Below are 23,632 nucleotides of genomic sequence, written 5' to 3'. Positions count from 1 at the left end.
GATACGGCTTCGAGCGTCCCGGCGCGCTACTTTCCACGAGTTCGATTGGAGCGCGCCAGCCTTGTGCACACGCCCATATTCCGGTCCGTTTTTTACGGCAGTTGAGAAGAAATGGACGGAACCACCCTCCTCTCGTTATCTACTATGCCGTATACGAATATAGAAATACGAAAAAAGGACCAAAGTACTGCAACGGTCTAACGCATTGGAGGACTGGACATGAAAATGAAACCGAAACGTATGCGACTTCGGTAGGTCACGCAGTTGTTGGTAATACGTCGCTGTAGTACAAATCAAAATCGTCACCATCCTTCCGCCTACGAACGACGTCACTAGACAAGTAAGCCTTCGCGGCTTTTTACACGGATTAGACTAATCGCATAGACGATGATCTGAAGACGGTTCACACGAGAATTCCATGAATTACTTGTGTTGAAAAAAAAAATAAACGTGCGAACGAAGAAATAGAGAACAAGAACGAAAACTACGTTATTGCCAAAGGTGACATTGGCTGGACCTGCCTTTTTTAATTTGCCCCGATTTTAAAAAAAAAACAATTACAATTCCTCTCCTTCTGCATTAGCAATGCGGGCGTACGGATATGAGACCCGTGAGTTCTTATAATTATCTGTAATCTGACCTGCGTTATTCTAAGCTTCATAAGACCGTATAATCTAATTTAATAACCTACTGTTAAAACGCCTTGTTGAAGTTTGTTTGTTGTTGTTTGTTCGTTTGTTTCTCTGTTCTCTTTGTCTTAGTTTTGTTTCGCTTTTAGCGCCCTCTTCGTTCTTTTTTTTTATATAAGCATTGATAAGAGATTTCGTATTTCCTAAATGCGTCGGTTCTACATGAAACTTTCAACGTCTCACTCTCGTTCTGATAAATCCTTTTGGATCTACTCTTTCGCTAATAAATATCAAATTCATTCAAACTGCATCTCAATGTTCGATTGCTTGAGTTTACTCTCAGGTTATGTTGCGATTTTTCACATTTTTCTACCAAGCAGCAGCTATTTTTCCTCCGTTTTCTCCCACCGTAATGATTGTTTTGGATCTGATAAAACTAAAATGCGACTGCCCTGGAATACTTCCAAATATTACATGTGATTGGCAATGTCTCGCAATATTCACTGTCTGACCGAGTGAATGTGACGTCATGAAATTCCAAAATTCTCCGAGTTTGATACATGACAGAAATTTTTAGTTATGCACTCCATTTTAGCATTTAAAAAAATGAAATGGGGTGAGACGAGTCCTACGGCGACGGATTGGTTTCCCTGCACCAGAAAGTATTGAATCCACTTTATCGGTTCCTGGCGCCAACACACCAATCTGATGCGATGGGACCCGTCTCGCCTCACTGCTCTCTGGAATTTCGTGATCCACGCACACACGTGACAAAATAACACCGTTAAAGCATGATTACGACAATAAATCATGAACGGAGTAACAATAGCACTTTTACGTTAACAAATTAACAACTGTGAACTTTGATATGGCTAAAATGAAATCCTTGAGTAAAAATCCTCGGTAATTATTAACCCAGAAAATCCTGGAACTTCATGTGGTCACATCCACTCGATCAGGCAATGAATATTCCGGGACGTTGCTAATCACATATTATTTTTAAATATTCCAGAAGAGTCCCATTTTGCTTTTAGCAGATCCGAAACATGCGTTACAGTGGGAAAAAAGGAGGAGCAATAGTTGCTACTTGGTAGAGAATTGAGAAAAATCGAAACATAACTCGGGGAGTGCGCCCACGCAATCAAACATTGAGATCCAGTTTGAATTAATTTGGTATTTAATAGGTAAATAGGGAATATCCAGGAGAGCTGAAGAGAGAGAAGCTAAAGAGGACGAATACCTAGCGCTGTCGAGTTTGAACTGGAGCAAAATGAGATTGAGCAAAGCTGTGTTGAAATGATGGATTTCGTAAACTAAAAAAAGTCGGAAAAAAATCACGGAAACAGCTAAAGTACTTCCCGAAAATCTGCGATTCATAAAACACTTTGCCTGTGTTAACACTGTCGTGTGGAGTAGTTAATCCTAGTCGCTTTTCCGAAATAATTTGACGTTTATTTTCAGATCCCCAATCACAACTTTCCGTCAAGTCTACTTCTACGAGTTCAAAGTTGGCTGGGGTGCAGCGCAAGCCGCTCGGAACACCAACGCAGCATACGTTGTAGATCCGTTGACACCACTGGCATAATACTGTGTTGATGTTCCGAGCGGTTTGTGCAGCAGTTCGGCCAACTTTGAACTCGTAGGAGTGGATTTGACGAAAACTGTGAGTGCACACAAAGGTATAAAATCAGCTCTCCAACGATGCATAATGCTTCATAAAAAGTCTTACATTACTGTTATAGAACAGTGTTGAAAATAACGGAACAAAGAACCTCCATTTCTTTCGCACCAACCTAATATTGAAAGCGTTCAATCAAATATTGCTGTCCAAGTAAACACTGATGGTACACCGAGCAGAAAAACATCAATAATGTGAAAATTCGAGGAACGAGAAGATATTGAATGAAAGGTCAAATGATGTGTATTTTTATGTTGTAAACGTTAACTAAGTCAAAATTGGCGAAAACTCCAACTCAGATGGACTCGTCTTTGATCATTTCTACTTTTTCTCATCTAAAGCCGGTTTTCACAACCGCCATTGCTGTATAACTGCAACCTATTATTAGTCGCAAAAGAAAACTAAGAAGAAAAATTTTCCTCTAGAAATGTGACGGCAGTAATGAGTGGATGAATGGAAGGTTTCACTTAAACCAATATCTTGGGGTCAGATGACGGTTTACACTTTTGCATTCAATGGAGCTACTGAATATTGAATAGCTGTCGCGGTATTCATCGAGAAATGAGAATAGACGAGCACCCTGACAGGTTGAACTAAAGCAATCAATCACAGGACCACATTGTCACGAACTTTGTGAGATAACGTTGTTAGATAACTTTCTAATTTAGAACTGCAAGGCATAAACCCATCAAATAATCTTCACTGCAAATCAGTGACATAGAAATAAGATGTCGTTCGAATAGAAAGAAAGTTATAGAGTTCGGGGCGTCGATTACGAGTATTAGCTTGGCCCTGCTCAATTTCCTCCGATCATCCTGAAAAATAGCGTGGAAAACAGCGTTCGTTTTTACGAAGAACGTAACAACGCGCTACTCTTGTGCAAGGGCCGCATCTATTAGCGAACGGCCGAAAATCAAGGAAGTCCCCCAGGCAGCCACTTCGATTAAATCCAGTGAATAAACTGCTGAAAGAACCGGACCAGGGTTCTGCGTTCTAACGTATCTCGTAGGAACAAACTACGTCTCCCACGGCCTTTATCAAGATTAAGGGAGAGCTCGAGCGGGGCCGCGCTAAAACTTGTAATCTACATTCCGAAATCTATATTTGCCCACAGAGATCCCAACATCGCCAATTTCGTGATATGCTGCTTTTATTCCTTTTTTTTCCCAGAAGGAGACTACTGTTTACAGTCCTACTTCATAAACTAGTTATACAGATGGAAACGAAGGTGGGATCGCATGATCAGTAAGAATGGTGAATCTAGGAATCTAAGTAGGTTGAATGGAGAATTAAGGAATTTCCAAGGGAAAAATCGGCGGGTAATCCAATTAATTGAGAACATGAACCTAGAATTCTTTTAGCGTAGTGAACAGCTCTGATCATCTGATTTCAAGGCAAACGGCGCGTGCCTCTCAGGTAATCCTATACGCAATCAGACTTACGTCGCATTGTGAGCGGAAGGGTAGTATGAACAGCGTGGAGAGGATTGTACCGACAGCTCACGACTTGAAAGAATCCCGCTCAACGCAGATCAGCGCACATACATACAAACGCGAGGGATTAGTCGACAAATAGAGTGATGAGTCCTAGATCTACTGACTTGTTACAATTCCAGTGCTAATCAGGGGTCAATAGAGAAGATGCTAGTTGTACCAAAAACCCACAGTTTATAGGAGCAATGAAATTTTGTAACGTAGATATGCAGGTGCACCCTTTCCTGAGTTCTTTTGTGGTATGGATGTCGACTGTAGTCGCTCAGATGATATGGGAGGAAAAAAACGAGAAAATGAAGAACTACAGTGAGTCCGTAGATACTAATATTGAATTAAAAGCATAAGTCGGCAACGAATTAGATCCACTCTTCAATTACTATCTCCAGAAACTTCGCAGAACTAAAGATAAACAACATGAAAATTTTCACCGTGAAAATTAAAGAGATTTTATTTGTCCAAATTAACGCTCCTGCGCTCTTTTATTGTAAACACTTTGAATTACTCGCCAAATCCCAAACTTCTGGTAGAGCACAGCTTCTGTCAAGTTTATCAAATGCCAGATCAGCACCTCCGAACCGATTTCAAAGTTTTAAATAAATTCAGCCTTTGAAGAGTTCGACGAAGTTCAACTAACCTTTTTGTTCCGGATTCAGTTACCGGTCCTGAACTTTAACTGTTTTATGTCAGTAGCTCCCATAAATAAAAAGAAAGTAAAACTGAATTCACAGAACAGAATTATTTGAAGCTCTTGATATTATTGCTTTATTGGCAAGTATTATCTTTCCAAATGTCTAACCTAATGGATGAGCACATTCAGCTGAGTTCAAAGGAATGTGCGAAAATAAAATGTAATTTCCAGATGGAGAAGATTTTCTGTGTGTTTACATACAAAAATGAGTAGCGCCGGAAAATGAGAAACCAATTACCTTAGTTACTGAGAACTCAGAAAAGTTTTAAATTAGAAGAATTAAATTTAAAAAAAAATAAAAATAGAAAGATTTAATTAAATTAGAAGCCAAACTTTGAAATTAAGGAAGCGGAAAATCTTAATAAGAAAACAAAGCGAGAAAATAACGAGAGATAATACAAAATATTAACATTTTAAATAATTGGCAAAGAAACGCAAACTACAACACGTTGGTGCCTATGACCTTTATGACAGTGATTTTCCATTCTTTTCATGAATTTTTGGGTGGTGGAAGCTCCGATGGCGGCTGAAGAGGAGCTGAAACGTATTCTCAGCTAATTATGCATTACATGCATAATTGGTACGCACTTCAATACTGTGAAATAGTCGTTTACTTAGCTCTTTTCAGGTATCCAATCAGCATGAAAATTAGGGTGGTACAAAGTAACAAAACCAGGAAACCTCACTGGTTATTAATACTGGCAAAACGTATGAAAAAAGTATAACAGTTTAGTGGATACTTTTTAAGAGCAGTTTTTCGTGACCTCTATATTCATGCCCTGAAAATTTCATAAGCAAAATAGCTCACTTGAGAAACAAAAAAAAAACTTCCTAGCAGTATATAACTTTACTTTTTTAAATATTTAATAAGCATCTAAACTGTGTTTTAGGGTATATGTCGCAAAAAGAGTCACAATCATCCAATTGAGTAATTCTGCGCCATCTATGTAAATGCACGCGCTACGATCTCTGAAAACCACTGGTGAAAGTTTTCTCCCGCTAAAAATAGCCACAAAATAAACCTCAGCGAAGCTTCCTCTGTCGTCACTGAGCAATCCCTCGATGTTCACACAGAACAGGCTCTTCTCTAGAGATGAGCAGAGAGTCTGAAAAAGAAAAAGAGAAATATGGTAGGTGACTAAAAGGGAGACTACGAACAACAAACTTCAACATGATGGCGGAAATTTCTCGGAAAAACAAAAGGATCAATTACTCCCCGTATACAAAAACTTGCTGCCATCAATGAATGACGTTTGTTCCATTAACACTAACGTGCACAACAAATAGGTGCAAACACAATAGCAAATTCTAACCCCCCGTATTTTTTTTTTCAATTTTCAGCATACGAATAACAGACAAAATATCACAACACTGCTGTTAGGCTGAGATTTCTCAAAATGAACAATTACAAATTATCTAACTAGGAACTCGTCATCAAACCAACTGAGCGACGTTCCTCACTAACAAATGTAAGGCTTAAAAATTGAGTCTGAACTTGGTCTTTGGTCTGTCATTCTTTGGTAAAACAGTGAAGGAGCAAAAGATTTTCTTATTCAGTCGAAATAATTTTTAAAAGAGAGTAAGCTAAATAATGCTAATTAGAATAACCGTTTTTCAAGAAAATTGAAAAGAATCAAAAACATAGATATAATGGAATGATGTTCGAAATTGCAACATGGAGAACGACTAACTATTAACTTTAAGAATTAGGCTGGTACGTTGGTGAGATGTCACCCAGAGTGGAAAAAAAAGCGAGAGAATAGATCAAAAAAAAAACCGAAAGAAAGCAAGAAACAGTAGGGAATAAAAGAAAGGGAAGAAAAAGTAGATAAAATCAAACACTCTTTGAAGAAATATAACATTCCTTCTTTCCGAAGCGGTGCGCTATCCTAGAGCGCCAGCTAAAAAGTGAGGGTGAGTGACAGAGAACTTTGATTAGGAAACAGCACTTATGAGCAGAAAATTATCTAACGTCATTTGAAAAACATCGAAGAAACAGAAGTACGACGACTGGGAAGGATCAGAAGAAGCCGTCAAAGGAGGGATATTCAGATTATTTTCAAATACAAAATTTCTGAGTCACGGATTGAATTAGAACAATCTCGTGATCTCGCAGAGGCCTCTGTAGTTGTATTAATCTGCTATTTTGCTGCAGTTCAAAAAAGAAAGAGTAGAAACCGCAGCAAACTATGTAGGAGTAGCAGAAGGTTTGCAAAAACTAGCAGCAAAGCAGCAATAAAGCAATCGTAAACTAGCAGTACATTTTTTCCTGAAAGAAATCTTCACTATACAATCCAATGAAGTTTATGAATATGTTTTACTCGAGCTCGAATTGTCGCCGTGGTATTAATGTACAGGATGCCAGAGTGAAATCTAAATGAACAGCAACATAAGGGCATTGTTAATTGAGTGCTGCGCCACAAACTGAGGAAAAACACGCATTCTGCGGCTAATGCACCGCAATAGATTTACGGGAATGGGCTCCGCTGAGATTTTGACGCGTTTTATTTGAAGGAGAACCAACTGAGAATGAACAGAAACGTCTTCATTCTCCAGGATATTGTTCAGCATCAAGAACAAAGAAACGAATGTGAAATTCGAGAATCCACCAAAGTATACAATTCTGAACGCTTCCTTGGGGTTTAACCAGAGCAGCAAGTCTGAATGTGTGGATATCTGAGACGGAATTGAACTGCATGAAATTGTCAACGAAAGAAGAATTTCGAAGCGGAAAAGTTACGAGAAAAAAATTATCCACAAAAAGATAATAAAACAGCTATATCATAATTATGCGAGGAGAGCGACTCAGGAGATTGATGAAGGAATATTCGAGAAAATATTTTCAAAGCACTAGCAGAGATCGTTCCGTTACTACAAGAACTGGGTTAAGAAAAAAATCCTAATCCAATTTTGGAAGGGTTTAGATTCTCTTGTTGTAATAAAGTGAAAATACACCAATGAATGTAAATTTTCCACAAATCCTATCGAGGGAATTATCCATTCAAAATAAAACGAAATGTGCAGGGGAATAGAAGGTCTAGTGTTTATGGCCATCTACGGATTTAATCATAGCTAATGCGCCCAAAATGAGAGTTCAATTTATAGTATTCCTCAGTTGAAGTATAAAGCATTTTAAGTGGTCACCGAAAAAGAAGCATCAGAAAAGATAAGGAGTCCCTTGTGAACGTAATTACCCATTCCCAACCTCGACGTTAAAAGAAACAACAAGAAACTGCTGATTCTGGGGATTATTGGCAAGAAAAGCTATCGATCAGTGGTCTTATCATGAAAATCGCGGCAGCGTAAAGACTCGAAGACAACAGGTAACACACATCAATGCACACAATCACAAGGATTCTTCGGAGAACCGATCGTTGAACGTTTCATACGACTATGGAATCAACGATCACAAGAATCGCCTCAGGCAATTCAAAGATCGTTGGAAGAGGCCAAAGAAGGAGGAAAGCGCTAAAAAAGCCGCCAACACGTTCAAAAGGAATTTTTCCGGAAAAAAAGTGCGAAAAAACCAATTTCAAGAATTTAGAGATCCTCCCATGGGGTGGGTGTAGTATAGCGGTTGGAGGTTCCGCTTCCTGCACGATCGATCGGAGGTTCGAGTCCGCCCTAGTGCTCACCAAGCCTTTCATCCCTCTGGGGTCGATAAATTGGTACCAGAGTTGTCTGGGAGGACAAAAGCACTGACTTGACACACCGACTAGCCACCGCAAGTCATTGTATAGGCCAGTTACACGTTCGTGAACCTCAAACGATTCTGAATTGAAGTGAACGCGAGGGCGCATCCTAAGCGGATTGATTAACGCCAGAAACTTAATCCTTCATCTTTTATCCCAAACGGATGCTGGAGGCCTACTCCGACATGCACTCATGATAAAGATCGCAGTCTAAGGTCTTAAGAATAGAGGGAGCTGAGGTCGATTTAAACGGCTGGATACAAAATAAGAGAATCCGGAGAACAAGAGCAGAACACTCAGCTTCCCGGTTACGAGCAGAATCGCGTGTTTCGCGATTGAATTATGCTTGTTCCCCTGAAAAGAGATCAGAACATAGAATCTTCCACTACACTCTGATTTCCTCAGTACTTTGATATGTTTCCCTCTCATTCTCAACTGGCTGTTCGTTGTTGTTGGTGAAGTGTGTGTAATGAAACAAGTAACAGCGACCTGCTGCAGTGCAAAAGCGGAGATCACCGATCATTTTCGGATCGACCTCAGATGCATTCTTTCTCTATCTGTTTCTTTTTCAAAATGACTTTCTATGAAAAGAATTCAGCATTGAGGGCAGGGTATCACGACACTGATGTATGGTCGGCTCAAAACGACATGATGCTCGGTGCAGTTGCGCTCTAAGCGGGTGCGTGCCATTCTACCGCTGCCCCCTCCACGTCGCTCCAAGCCGCTTATGCAACTGCACCGAGCTCCATGTCGTTTTGAACTGTTTTTAGCAGGGGAAACTTAAGGAAAAGATATACAGTTCACTGTGTAGATTACGGATATGAGCGTGGCCTCGCTCACTTCCTCCTAATCGCCTTGAAAAATGACTGGGAAAAATGAGTTTGTTATTACGTTCGCGCACGAGCCGCGTCCACAACAGAGCGGTCGAAGATCGATGAGGTCTCATCACCAATCAATCCGAGTGAAATCAATGAATAGGCTGCTGATGGGACCGGAGGGTAAAAGGTGACGCATTCTAAAGTAAAGTAGTAACAAGCGCCGTTTCCAAGCCATTTTTAAGGAGAATTAGGGAAAATTGGGTGGACCCACGGTCTTACTCGTAATCTACACCTGGAAGTGAATACTGAATGAAGGAAAAAACAAAACTGCGAATTTAACTTTGCAGCTTAGCAAGATTTACTTCTTACGATATCTTTTCCAGATATCCCTTTGGAAAAATCTTAATCACTGATGGGAGATACTTACACAAAAAGGGGAAGATGGAGTTGAACGAGCATGCGCACATTAAAAGGATAAAGGATAAAGTCATTGGCGTATCAATCCACTTGGGATGCGCCAATGCGTCTTACTAGAATTCGTAATTGATGAGGTTTTGGAACGGGTGTTGGCCTATACAATGACTTGCGGGGGCCAGCCGATCATCAAGTCAGTGTTTTTATCCTCCCAGGCAAGTCCAGTACCAATTTATCGACCCCGGAGAGATGAAAGGCTTGGTTTGTACTAGGGCGGTTCCGAACCCTCAACCGTGTGGCTACAACGGACCTCTAACCGACTGCGCCACACCCGCCCTATGCGCACGTTACGACTATAAAAATTTAGTCCGAAAATGAAATAACGTGTAGAGTAGAGGATTTCCAACCTTGGAACAGAATAAAAGAAAACGAAAAGCTTCAATGCAAATACACAAAAAAAACTGAATAAAAGCGCACATTGTTGTGATCAGAGAAGAATCCCTTTTTGAAAATCTAGCACATAATACGACATTTACATAAATTCAATCTAATCTGGACGGATCTGCAAAGTAATTATTAATGCTTTAATGTTTTAAATAACTTTAACTGAAAACTCCAAGTTCCCTTACACCGAAAACAATTGTTGATCGATTGCATGTGGACATACCGAGAACGTATTTTGCTTAGCAAAAAGAGAACTAAGAAAATATTTTTTTGTTTGGATTCACCAAACGGTAAGGATTACATGAAGCAAAGAGAACGCGGACGGACTGCTATTCCGCTTAAGATTTCAAAGGAAAGAATTGGTAAATTAATGGTAAAGGAAAATGAGTGGAACCACTAAGGGCGTGAATGGAACGGATGAGTGAAATATGGGTGAATTAGAGACTTACTATCAATGCGATACGCATGACCGTCATTCACGACTAAATTTTAAACATCGTGAAACAAAACCTCCAATTTTTCACTCCGCCGCTTTAAATTATCGCGAAAGATGTTGTAATTCACAAGCTAAAAAAAAGCGAAGAAAAATCAAGAGCAGAAAGTGAATCAAAAAATAGAAAAATAATTACAGGAATTCATGAATGGACGTAACGATTGGATGGAGAAATGGAATGGATAAGAGGAACGAATGCGAGTAAATGAGTGAATGAACGAGTGAGATGATGAATGAATAAATAACAAAACAGATAAATAAATGGACTCGCTGCAACATGATCTACAATAATCGTATTACTATACTACTATAAATTTCCAAGATCTCCTTTCGCAAAACCCATTCATCAGCAGCTCTCAAGGAAATCATACAAAATGACACCACCAACGTCAGAAACGACTACTATTCGAAAATTTAAGATTGTTTACTTGAAATTGTACGTGCTTTCAATCATTCCGCAACATTCAAAGAATTCCATGGATCTACACCTTAAACAGAGGACATGTCAGCACAAAATCTTGCGTCGCGACAGGACTTCGTTTGAGCCCGCAGCTGTTGCTCTTAAAGGCATCACCCCACGAATCTGAGGTGGTACGGACTTCAGGTGGAGTATTCTTATAAGCGGTAGTAGATTAAGGAGAGGGGGGTGATTCCGTCCATTTCTTCCTAAAAACAGCCCGGAAGATGCGGCGCCGCACAAGGCTGGCTCGCTCCAGTCGAATTCCTTGTAGAAAATAGTGCGCCAGAATGCCTGAAGCCGTGCCTGCCTTCCCAGGCAGCAGGAAGATATTCGAGATTCAACAAAGCAATACCACGCGTTCCCGTCCTTAGCAAAACTTTCGTACAATTAATGGCAGGACACCAGTACATCACGTTGAACAACTAGGACCCGAACAGATTGCCGTGAAAAAAAAACTGTTAATCACAAGTAGCGTTGCCAGCAGCTAGGCAGCCCAGTAAACATAGATACGCATGAATGAGAAATTCAGAATTATGATAGACAACATCCTCGCTCTGCTGAGGAGAAACCCTCTCTCTCTGTCCGCCACTTTTTTCTGTTGAATTTCTGCTTCTTCTGGAATTCAGTGATCATAGCGACCTGCACTAATGATAACCTGATAGCTAAATGATGTTAACAGACAGCTGAACTTGAACCAATCATTTATATGTTCAAAAAATTACTGGACGCAATTTTACACAGTACATAGGATGACATGTGCAGCATAATTCATCGCGAAATTTATAATTCATACTTCAGGATGATTCAATCACGCAAAAACCTGGAAGAAGAAGCGTGGAAAGTACGAAATAAAAGCTGTGAGAATCAACTGCGAGTACTAAATCAGAGACAGGAGAATTTCTGAAATATTAATTTCGCGAAGTGACTAGGCTAGGACAGTCGGATTGGCACAATCGAAAGATTGTAAAATGATCCATTCAAACCCCTCTTTGAAATGTTCCGCGTAAATTCGTTGCTATATGGAAAACAAGGGAGGAAAAATCGAAAGAAGAAATTTAACAGAAAATTAATACCGTGGGAATAGATGACGTAAAAACGATGAAAAACGGAAAATGTAAGGATTACAGAACGTAACAGTACTATACGCAGATATTTTTCGAAAAATAAAAGGGCTAACAGGCAAATCCAATCGTGTCTCGTTAAACCAGTTCGATTTTTTGCCCATTTTTTGGCATCTACCAGAGAGAGTCGATGTTGGTGACCAAACAACAACAGTGTAACGAACAAAAGGTGTTTAACTGGGCAGAACACAGCAGCTTTAAAAGCATCACCCCACGAATTTGAGGTGGTACGGATTTCAGGTGGGGTATTCGTATTCGGGATAGTAGATTATGGAGGGGGGAATCCATTTCTTCCTAATTGCCGTAAAAAATGGCCCGGAAGATGCGGCGCGTACACAAAACTGGAGCGCTCCAGTCGAACTCCTTGTAGAAAATAGTGCGCCGGAACGCTCGAAGCCGTATCTTCCGGGCCGTTTTTTTACGGCAATTGGGAAGAAATGGACGGGATCACCTCTCTCTCCATAATCTACGATCCCGTATACGAATACTCCACCTGAAATGCGTACCACTCCAGATTCGTGGGGTGATACCTTTAATAGAAGCACCCTAATTTTGCTATTATATTATCGTTTGGTCTCAGCAAAAAAGTATTGAAGAATTTAGAAATTAACCTAAGGAAAATATTTTCTGAATTCAGCGAACCTTTCCGACTGGTAACTTGTACTTGTCTTTCTTTTTCCTTGCTCTTGGAAGACGATTTCCCACGTTCCTTTTAAGTCACAAAACGAACTATATTTGTAATTCTTTTTTTAATTAAAAATTTATAATGAAACGCAGTACTATAAAACGGGCGTCATTTTTCCGCGTGTAACCCCGTCTTAGTTATAAACCCGAGTTTATATTCAGTGAATTAGAGTACTTCTACTGCAATACCTCCTAATACCTCCTTCAGGATTCCATTTTATTGTGTTCTCCTTATAAAGGCTTGGTAAACCAAGCGCTGTGGATATCACTGCTCCAGGGTTAAATGCAGCGTTCGCAGATATTTTCGAACTGGGTTCTTGCATTCTTTTACTATTCGGTCCGAATTGAGACCTGGTTTTCACTGAAAGTGAGAAAATGGGAAATACCAAAAAATTCAGGTATAAGAGACTTAAGGAACTACCACAGGTTTAAGTTTACGCAATGAGACAACTCTCTACACCCACAGAAATTCGCTTGGTGATTTTTCATTTCGTCACTCCCACGCGTGTAAAAAGTCGTCTTGTGAGATAACGGAGGACTCTGATCCTTAGATTTCCACAGTGCTTTCACTGCCATTCTTGAAACCATATCTACACGTGTAAAAAACCCAACACCGGGAAATTTCCTGAACAAAGCTTTTAGATACGGATGAATCGGCTGCAACCAGTGCAGTAACCGCTATTTCCGCATGCGATCTCACGGAATTCTACTAATTCTATAACTTCTAAAAATTCTTTAACCAGCACAATTCCAATTTAGTACTACGAAGACGCGGCTGAATACATACGTGGCACAACGTTTGCCAAAATTGTAAAATTGCACGGGGTTTTGCGGCCTGTCCGTAGTCCTGTACAAATATGGACCCACAAAAGCACAAACAATTCGAGCATTGCTCCCTCAAAAGTCAGCGAAACACGACAATGGAAAGTTGACGGAGGAATTCCGCCGAAACTGCGAATGCATGATATCGATAATTAAAATACAATATGCAATACATCCTGCATTGGGATTCTTCCGAAACACTTGGAAGAGGAGGAATATGTGAATCCGAAACAATCGCACAAAATTTTGAACGTATGTACTTTTTGGGGAAACGAAAGTAAAGTTGCCTTCGAACACTCAACTCTGCCAATTCGAATGATAAGGTGAGAAAAACTGCTAAGCACTGCATAATCGCTGCATACAGATGAATGCCACTTAGAATCCTAGTTTTAAAAAAAGCTGGATTTTACGGCGAGAAAAAGTGTTTTTGACCTTCTGAGTTGCTAATATAGAGAAGGAAACTAAAAAGTGAAAAAAATGTGACCACAAAAATAAAGGACAAAAAGGTCAAAAAAATCTGAGAGAGTTAGTATAGAAATGAACGGACTCATGTTCGAAAAAAAAAATCATAGAATAGAAGTCGTTGGTCTCGAAAAAGTAGGGTTGAAGAAACAGCTAATAAGAAGTAGAGAACATCAAAAAACACGTGGAACACGACATAACGTTGAACAGCAACACTCATACCACCGAAAATGCCACGAAAAAAAGAAAAGAATTTTAAAGTTGTAAATTCGAGAATGCGCACATGCACTAGGGAACTGGGGGAATCATGGAAACAGATGAATTATTTCATTTCATCTCATCTCACCTTAATACTTGACTCCTGAAACCTTGACTAGCTAAAAAACGACACAAGGGACAATCCCAGGAGATACGGTAGAGGTGGAACTTTCGAGAAATAACAGAAGATTACTTGGTTTTCTGACCATTCCAGAAGGCAAAAAAGTTCAAGAAATTCCTCTCACTTATCGAATGTTCTTCTTCTACAATGCCTTGGAAGGCTGAAATAAAAAACGGACTCGATTTATTAGCGCAGGAAACAGGTTTGAAAACAGAGAACTTCGACTTCAACTACTTCGAGAAATTAGATCAGAAGCAAAAGCAGTAAACATGCAGAAAATGATAACAAACTAATAGTAAATCTACTTAACGTGGTAGTACGTGAATAATTTTCGTTTCTTACAGGGCAAAATAAATATAGGCCGAAACAAACTGCGATGTGAAGTGAAACTTACGATTCTCTCAATCTCTCTCTCTCAAAGACACAACAATGACCCGGAAAAGCACAGAGGCAACGCCCCATTCTCACGCCTTTCTCGGACTGACCAGTTTATCACACAGCACAGATACATATGTAAAAGCGAGGAAAATCGAAGGACGATCGACGATCCGCTGTGGGGAAGCAGTGAGTTTGTGGTTGTGTTGTGGAGGAGCGACCTCGAACAGTACAGACATCGAAAAGTCAGCAAAGGAATCAATCAATCCTCCCTTTTGAATACGAAACGAGGCGAAATGCAAACAGCGGCCGGACAGTGGGCGAAGAACGTGCGAATCCGAGAGACGCAGACATAGCGTGAGATACGTAGGTTGGTGGCAACAAGCTTCGCCTAGAACGACACATGGAATGTGTACGGTCGGCTGATAAGGAACGTCCGTCCGGCTGTAGTGCAGAAGCGTCCACAAGCCGAGGGAGGTAAGAGGCTGCGGAAGATGAAGGTGGGCGTAGAAACAGGCGAAGGACAACAAATTAACAACAACTGTTCGCGAAAACAGCGATAATGATGTGCGAAGACATTTTTTGCACGCGGCGCAATTCGAACTCTCCACCGTTTTCTCCGGACAAGCACTCAAATTTTTAAAATTCTGAAGTCCATCAACGCTTTCTTAGCGAAAAACGAAAAAAACGAACAAATATGGTCAATTTTCTGTACTAATATTTAGTAAATGCTGCAAAACTGCAATGTTACTTGCTAACAAATAGCTTGCTCAGTGGAAAGATACTGTAGAGGTCCTGAGGATTATATAGATCTGCAGAACCTTTGCATTTACTATATTTTCGAAGAAGCAAAGTAGCAGTGTTAAATTAGGCGACAGGCAAATTATCCATATGAAACGTATGCCAATGCAACAATTGTGTTACATTTATACATACTAAATGAAAAATAAAACAATGTACCGGATAAATGCAAAGCTCATCTAAATAATATTTTGCAGCCTTGTTCAATAGTGGAAAAATTTTTTTACGAAATTTTTTTTTTACGAATTTTTTTTTGTACGAAAAAAATCTTTTCGTACAAAACGAGTAATTTAAATAAAATGTTCTTTCGTAAGAAATCATAATTAATAGAGAGACTGAGTTTAACCTTGAGATGGGGTCGTTTTCAATCGATAAAGTGTATTTAAAAGCAGAAGACCCTACGCGTCAATCGATTCTGCAAATCTATATTATATTATATTATATTATATTATATTATATTATATTATATTAATTTATTTATTTATATTTTACTATGGTACAATCCGTATCCAAACAAATGTGTTTCAGAACGGCGTCTTGAAATGAGCAAACAATTTCCAACACTTTTCATAACTACGAATACTTCAATATCCTATAAATAGTGGCGGTACTCTGCTAACAATTTTATCTTTCAAAATTATGATGAACAGAATTTTTCAACTTAAAGTACACTCAGCTTATTCCCTACAGTCTTTTCCCATTTTTCTGCTAAATTTCCAGCACCCTTCTAAAAAAATTCGCTTGCTCAGGACGAAAAATGCTCCTCCAACGCAACTGAAAAAAAACGGCATTTCTCCATTAGATAAGATAATACATGCGTGTAGTGCTTTAACTTTAGCGCCTCACAAATTAAAAAAATGGAAAAATGCTACGAAAACAACAGATGGTGCTTTTAAAAAATGTCACGAAGGAATAAAATAATAACAGAACTAAAAATGGGACCGTTCGAATGAACGAATAGCTCATGACTATTCACGATGTGTTACTGTCCCGCTGTTATGTTAGTTTTCCGTGGTATTTTCGAAAAATCGTAGCATTATTCTAGAGCTAATACTGTTTCATTCTCAGATGTACATCAGGAACTCTGAGGAGTCCCAGAAATCTTGTCATACGACCGTTTATCGGACAATTTCCCTCACTGTTTCAAATTTCAAGAATTTTCCTGACTGATATTGTTGTTACTCTTGTTATTAGCATCTAAACCTCTAGATATTAGCATCTAAACATCTAGACTCTCCTACCCATAGTTAAGTATGGCTTATGCACTAAATAAAAGAAAAGCAGATTGAAAAACTTGACAAGCGCTTCTTGTCGTATAATTGGACCTATAAATAAAAGCGGTCGCCACTCGAGAAAAAAATGAAAGGGATCCATTAGTGTAGCCCTTTAAAATAGGAGATCCTAGAAGCGAACAGAGCGTAACAGACGGATGCGTTGATGAGCACTGATCAAACTTCCGTTGAGAATTCCGCAGAAAAATTCCGAGAAATTTCCTCCTCCACTTTTTTCACAACTTGCTCCTCGCAACTTTCTTCCAGTTGATTTTTGATCTCATAGAAATTCCTGCGTATTAAGATTGAACAGCTCCTCGAAGCGTTAGTTTCGTGAGTGAGAAAAAAAAAACGAAATGAGCAGAAAAAGGCGCAGCCAAATCTAGAACATAAAATGAACAGTAGAAATAAACGAAGGAATTTACGACCGATTGAATGAATTTGTGGAGGTGGAACACGGAACAGGATCGATGTCACAGGGACAGAGGATTTCCTGCAGAAAAATTTCGAAAACGTGGATCGGCTGTTCTACGTAATACGATGCGCGCCGAGCGAAAAGTACAACCTCACGTTCCGAACCTCAAAACGAGTCGCGCAAGTGATTTTAACCAAACTGCAGCCCCATTCATCGATTAATGCACGGATCGATAGCGATTCGTTTTCAAACACGACATCAAGGAGCGCACGAGTTCGTTGGAGAACGATGAGAATTACGTTGTGGTAGGAATGTGTGAACGGTCGGATGGAATCCGGCGAATCCTCGAAACGATGAATTCGAGAAGTGTTAAAAGCGTGTGGGAAATTTCAGCGCATTGAGGGCAGTGTCTCCTGATTTTTCGCAAACAACAAGGGCATCAGGGGGATGAACGCTGCTGCACGTGCTCCTCGCCGGCCGTCATTTACAAACTGTCAGTTGATCGCGCGCCGGGCAATCAACGATCGAACGCAACGGGCATTTGCCGCACTGCGGCCATTTGCACACAAAACACAGAAAAATACGGACCCAGTGAGTTATAGGTAGATCGAATGTCAAAATGTTAAATCGAAGCAGTAGGAGAATTTTCTGGAAGGAAAAATCAATCCTTATATGTTACCAAACAGATCCGTATAACTTCTATTTCGTGTGAACCTTTACATTAGAATTATACAAGGCGATGAGCTCTATCTTGGACTTTTCAGAAAAAAAACAGCAATGACTTGGTGATGGATAAGCAGCGTAATTGATCAAATAAGTACGAACTTTTTCCAGAGTTATCTTCAAAGTAAAAGAACTCTGCAGGGGAAAATAAAATTCCACAAAAAAAAAGAAGTAAATTGGAAGTTCTCTGCATACCAGACCTACCAAGGCAAAAAATAAAATTTTGAAACATCGACCTGAACCCAAAACTACTAATACAGACAGGGAAATAAGAGGTATTATATGAATGGTTGCTGGTTCCATTGTTTACATATTTTCATGAAAATCTCAGGCTGAATGTTTGATGAACATATAAGAGAAAATCTTTTGTATATAGATATACAAATAAGAAATTGGGCCTAATTGAAGAAAGCTTCATTGGAACCAGAAAACGCAAGAAGAACAGTACACGACACCATTTTGAATGATCTAAAAGGAAGCAGAAAATTGCATTTCATCATTTTGGACCTATTTCTGCTATTTTCACAAACACAACACACGCCATCGGCAAAAGTTCATTTCGTCACGAATTTCGCAACGCGCGCAAGGATGAACATCTGGGATGAACACTCGAGAAAAACGAAAACAGAATGTTTCAGAAAATTCGATAACACAATAAAAACTTTGCCGTGCTTCGAGGAATATGATAAGAGTGCAGTAGAAGAAAAAAAATGCAAACTATGTAATGCCAGTCGCTATCAAACCGACCGCAACACATACCTGCATAAATCAAAACGACATTGAGGTGTTTCGAGAAAGAAACACAGAGAAAATTAATTGTGTTAATTGTCTACGGACGGATTTCACATGGAAAAGTTCACAAAAATATGACCACCATTTCGAAAACAAAAACGACAAAGGGTAACGAAATCTGATGAAAGCGAGAATAAAACCGAAATTTGGGAATTTAAAGCAGAAAGTCTCTCCAGAAGAAATAGTATGTAACCGAATAAGAACTGGCTTCTCTGTCCGAAATTAAACGGCGGAAATTGCGAAGAAAACGCAAATTCGTTTGGAAAAAAAGAAAATTGAGCACGTGATTCAGAATCCCCCAACAAAGACTAGGAACGGATAAATACGTAAACAAGATGTTCACGGGAAAAAAGCGGGAAATTCCACTCAAACGAGAAATAATCGGCAGGAAAAGAGTGGTTTTGTTGCGTAACCCTGTCTCGGCGGGAAAATCGATCGACATCCCGTCTCCCCCGACACACACACACAATAAAGACGTACTTCACCCCGTGTCCAGGTTCACCCGCCACCCCGTCATTGTTCAAAACGCTGCTACCAGACGGGTGACGCTATTCTCAGGGTCAACAACTAATTTGAACACTTTAGTATTTACTCCGGTCGAAAGAGGAGACCAGAGCCACCGTTGTGCTCGGCGCCCTCCTTCCAAGAACTGTGGGGAAAATCCTTGAAGGAGACGAAATCATTGAAGGACTAGGAAAAACTAATTATTCATTGATAGATGGTTGTATTAATGAACTAATTACTTCAAGTTAGGTCGATATACTTAAAAATCATTCCCACGATGATATGAACAGAAATATCACACAATTTATGAAAACAACCTTACTTTAGGACGCACAAACACGACTGCACTCGATCCTGCATTTCCTTCTTCTCATGTTTGCCCGCTTTTTGATGCATTCAAGTGTTAAATTAAATCACAAGAAAAATAGGCACGAAACTCTGTTGAAACAAGAAACTAAGTAAGGCGAGAAGAAGGGAAAATGTCCCCTGAACAGAATTCGAACTCGATTTTGAGGTTTTTGAAAAGAAAAAAAACTAGAAGCAGGCATCAGATGAGTGAAGCGATCCAGTATTGTAAAATGTTGAGAAGCGAACCATTAGCAATGCTAATGAGGCATTTGAAAATTTTGCAAGTGTCAGCGGAATCAGGCCCAAGCCCTATAATATTGGAGAAGTCGTGCAAGCATCGTTTAATCCATGCACAGATCCAGAACGATGTCTCGACGTTGAAATGAGAAGACATAAATTAGGATTTGCTCAAGAATTGAAGCCTTTGCGAGCCAAACATTTTCTGCAACTAAAGAAGACCGAACAGGCTCAGCAAGTGAAATCAGCTCTCGTGAGAAAAAGGCGTTTCTGTCAACAACATAAATAAATATTACTCAACAACCATACCTCTCACAACGGTTCAGAAAACCTTTAACGAGAAACTTGCAGGAGGTTATGTCGCAGTTTTCAATATAAAATGTTTCTATGAGGGAGAGAGCTAATAGAACTCCATTCCGAGCATCTTCGATGTAGCTGAATAATTCTTCTATTTTTATTGGTATGCAAATGAGGAAGTTTGAAAATAGTCGAGAATTTGAGCGGTTGCCATTGTTGGAATGCCTTGGTATCGATTAAAAATGATCGTACCTCGGGAGGTAGCCGATCGTTTATGCAGACATGAAGACTTTTGAATTAATTATAAATACTATCACAGGTATGCCAAAAACGAAGTGAATAGTAAAGCCAGAGCTACAAAATTAAGCCAAGGACATACAAGATTGAAGAACTACCTAAATTGTTCTGCTCCCAGCGGGATTCGGTCGTTTAGCTCAATCTCCATTAAGAGGCGCTTTTACTCTTTCTCATGTAAATAAGTCATAGTCAGGATTTATTAGTTTAAAGCATCTTTTACTACCATACCACACAATCCCGAAGGTTTTGGTCTTTTTGGAGAAAATGGGAATTTCACTGGAAAACGAACGAATCACAAAAAGACTCAAAACAGCTGAACATATGAGCAGAGTCCATAAAGTTGTGTAGCTGCAATTGTTTTTAACTGGGCTTTTCTACTTACAGTTTGGTTAAAACGACCTGACTCGTGGTGCAGATGTGTGAACGGTAGCGCTTCGCAGTGGGACCCTCGCTAGCTCCAATCAGGCTGCGGTGCTCATCAATGGCTTCACCGCGCCACTTTCCGGTTAATTCCGGGTTAATTCCTTACGCAACTGCAACACAAGTCAGATCGTTTGGGCCGACATAGCGGAACCTTCTTAAATACACTAGATTTGACCTCAAGAAAATAAATTTTTGAAAAATTGCGAGTTCAGGTACATGTACAAGAAGATCATAATTATTTCTCATAAAACGTCCAAGGAAGAGGACAGGCATGTTGATGATAAATGCATGAATATTTATATTAGCTAATAGCTCATTGAAAAATTCGTGGTCTCAAAAACCGTGGATTATTAGAAAAGAGGACAATGAAGCGTCTTGCATATTGTAGAAATAAAATGGAAAAGAACAGGAATTTACTTATCACAGTACAGAGGTCTTCGATAATTATTGTATGGTTCATCTATAGTCTGTTGACATTTTTAGAAAGCTATATTAGAAGCTGCTATTTATCACAGTACGGTTAAAAATACAGCATTCGAAACTTCGCAATACAAAATACAACAAAAGAATTTATAGTGATTTTTTTGCCCAACGAAGTGCATCGGTTCGATCAGGCGTTGTCAGTCAATCAAAACATAAAAGGAAAACAATGATTTTGTGCGTCATACTTTTTCCTCTGAAGTGATAGCGACTTCCCTGCATAAACAGGTACGCAATGAACTCGAAATTTTTTTCCCAAATCTAAAGGATTTCACAGAATCTGCATGTGAATTTCCATAAACTTTCTCGATAACGGAACGAGGATAGAAGAATCAAACAAACTCTGGATGTCTGAGGGAAAAAAACAGAAAAGCACCAGCTTCCACGCGTTTGATCAGTTGTGGTGCAAAAATAGAAAAACTCAGCGGAAGAGATATGGAAGTGAGATTGGCACAGAGTTTTTGTTTCTAAACTCTTCTTCAGAAAAAAAATGGATGTGAGGAAATAAAGGTGAGCAATTGGTGGCAAGTGCGTAAGCGGAACTGAAGTGCCGAAGACTCCCTCGGCAGAAATTTTAGAGAAAAATCAGTTCGTACGCCAACACTGCTATCCCCCGTCCTTCTAAATCCATTCCCTGATCACATCGAACGAAGACAATCCCCCAACAAAAGTATTCGGATAGAATGTGGTCACATTTGAGGGAATTACTGGATGGTAACATCGATCAATACGGCAGTACAAAACGTGCCGATGAGCGCAGTGAAGCGTCATTAAATCCAAAACGATCGGGCCATTTGGGAAGGAAAACAGCCGCATTGATTGATGGAGGGCGGAAATTCTCAACATGCAGGCCAGATAAGGGAAAAAAAGTTGGGATTAACTAAGAACGATGGGGTATTCGAAAACAATATATGATAAGTGGCAAAGAGGAAACAATGAACAAAGAGGAATTGAGGGATTTGCTACGAAAAAAAAGGAGGAACAAAATGGAAATGTCATAGATATCATGTAGTTACTGTATCTACACGATGACTAGCCACGTGATGTTTAAGCTTATGTCACTGAAGAGATAAGGGGCACATCTGACATTTGAGCGGCGAACAGATGGTTTGCAACAGAGAAGTGCAAAAAAGATGGTTCGGTACGATGAGGTGCATGTTGTTATTTCAAGGATTTGATTGAACCATGGAAAAAAGCATTCAAGCTTAAACAGCACCAAGACAAATTTCTCTGAAGAAACTGTCACGCTCAGGGCTCGGCTCAATTCATGGCAAATTCGTGCATTTTATCACACGGAAACAGTTCCAAAGTGCGAGAGGGAGCGAGAGAGAAAGAACGAGAACAAGGGAGAAAAAGGGAAAAGTGAGTGTGGCAGAGTGAACGTTCGCTCTGAACTACCAAAAACATTGAAAAAATACCAAAAAACATGTTCATGATTCAACTCAGCTTTTCGAAACATCTACTAAAATTCCTCTTATCATTAATCTTTTGACGACATCAGTGAGCCGTACACATTCCAATTTTCCCTCCTCATTATTTATTTTTTAGTTTTTCATGATTTTATGATTTTTTCGGTTTTTTTAATACCTAGTGGATTTACCATCTTTGAACTATATTGCACACAACATGGACCAGGAAAATGGAAACACAGACAGCACCAGAAACGCGAAAAAGTGCGCTGTCGTCAATGAGTGTGAATAAATTCCCCCGCTATGGATCCATTCGAGACGATTATGCTTTCTTACTGCTAGTACTATTTATCAGAAAATGTACTGAATGGGCACTGAAACGTACTGATAATTATATTTTTAGTCCTCATAGATCAAACTTTACAAAACAGATATTTTTCGTGATTACACAATGCTGAGCGTCAGCAATGACTTATGAACGCAATACGTCATTTGGGAAAGACACCTTTTCTGCCCAGGCAACATCTGTCACAGGAAATTGCTACGTAAATGAACATTGGGTCGTTTTGCAGCGTTGCTTTGGATATTATTCAGGGCTATACTTGGATTAATTTCGTTTTTTTTTCGGATTAATGATGAAATCTCACGACGAAGCTACTCTTTACACTCATACAAGTGAAGAGATCCGTTTTGGCGTTTTCTTCTCACCACCCTAGGGTGAAAGGAAGCGTAACGTAAGGAGGAACTGCGGGCTCCTCTTTCTGAATTTGTAGACGTTGTTTCTCGCTTTCGCTAACGGAAAGAACATTTCAAACGATTCTGCTTCCTTTGAGTGAGCAATGGATTAAGTTCTTTCCTATCACGTAAGGTAGGTGGAATGGGACAGCCGTAAGGTAGGTGGAATGGGACATAAGGAAGATCACTTTAAAACAATCACTCGAGAAAAGCTTTAGATTATTAGAGCAAGGTGGTTTGTTGGCAGA

At 39.6% G+C, this 23,632-nt stretch overlaps 1 protein-coding gene across 1 annotated transcript in view; it reads right to left on the bottom strand.

The window, feature by feature from the left end:
* RB195_015024 (uncharacterized protein) overlaps nucleotides 1-8,135 on the bottom strand; it is a gene marked incomplete at both ends in the record, with an annotated part of 40,263 nt that extends 32,128 nt beyond the window's left edge. The window contains 2 exons of the mRNA XM_064205540.1: nucleotides 5,511-5,594; nucleotides 8,124-8,135. Of these exons, the coding sequence (XP_064061419.1) occupies nucleotides 5,511-5,594; nucleotides 8,124-8,135 (96 nt within the window). The remainder of the gene's footprint in view (nucleotides 1-5,510; nucleotides 5,595-8,123) is intronic.
* Between the last annotated feature and the right edge of the window lie 15,497 nt (nucleotides 8,136-23,632).

Source organism: Necator americanus, chromosome V (assembly GCF_031761385.1).
Source record: "Necator americanus strain Aroian chromosome V, whole genome shotgun sequence".
In the NCBI taxonomy this organism is placed as follows: Eukaryota; Metazoa; Nematoda; class Chromadorea; order Rhabditida; family Ancylostomatidae; genus Necator; species Necator americanus.
The sequence above is the reverse complement of the archived record's forward strand: the minus strand, read 5'-3'. Positions and strand labels throughout refer to the sequence as shown.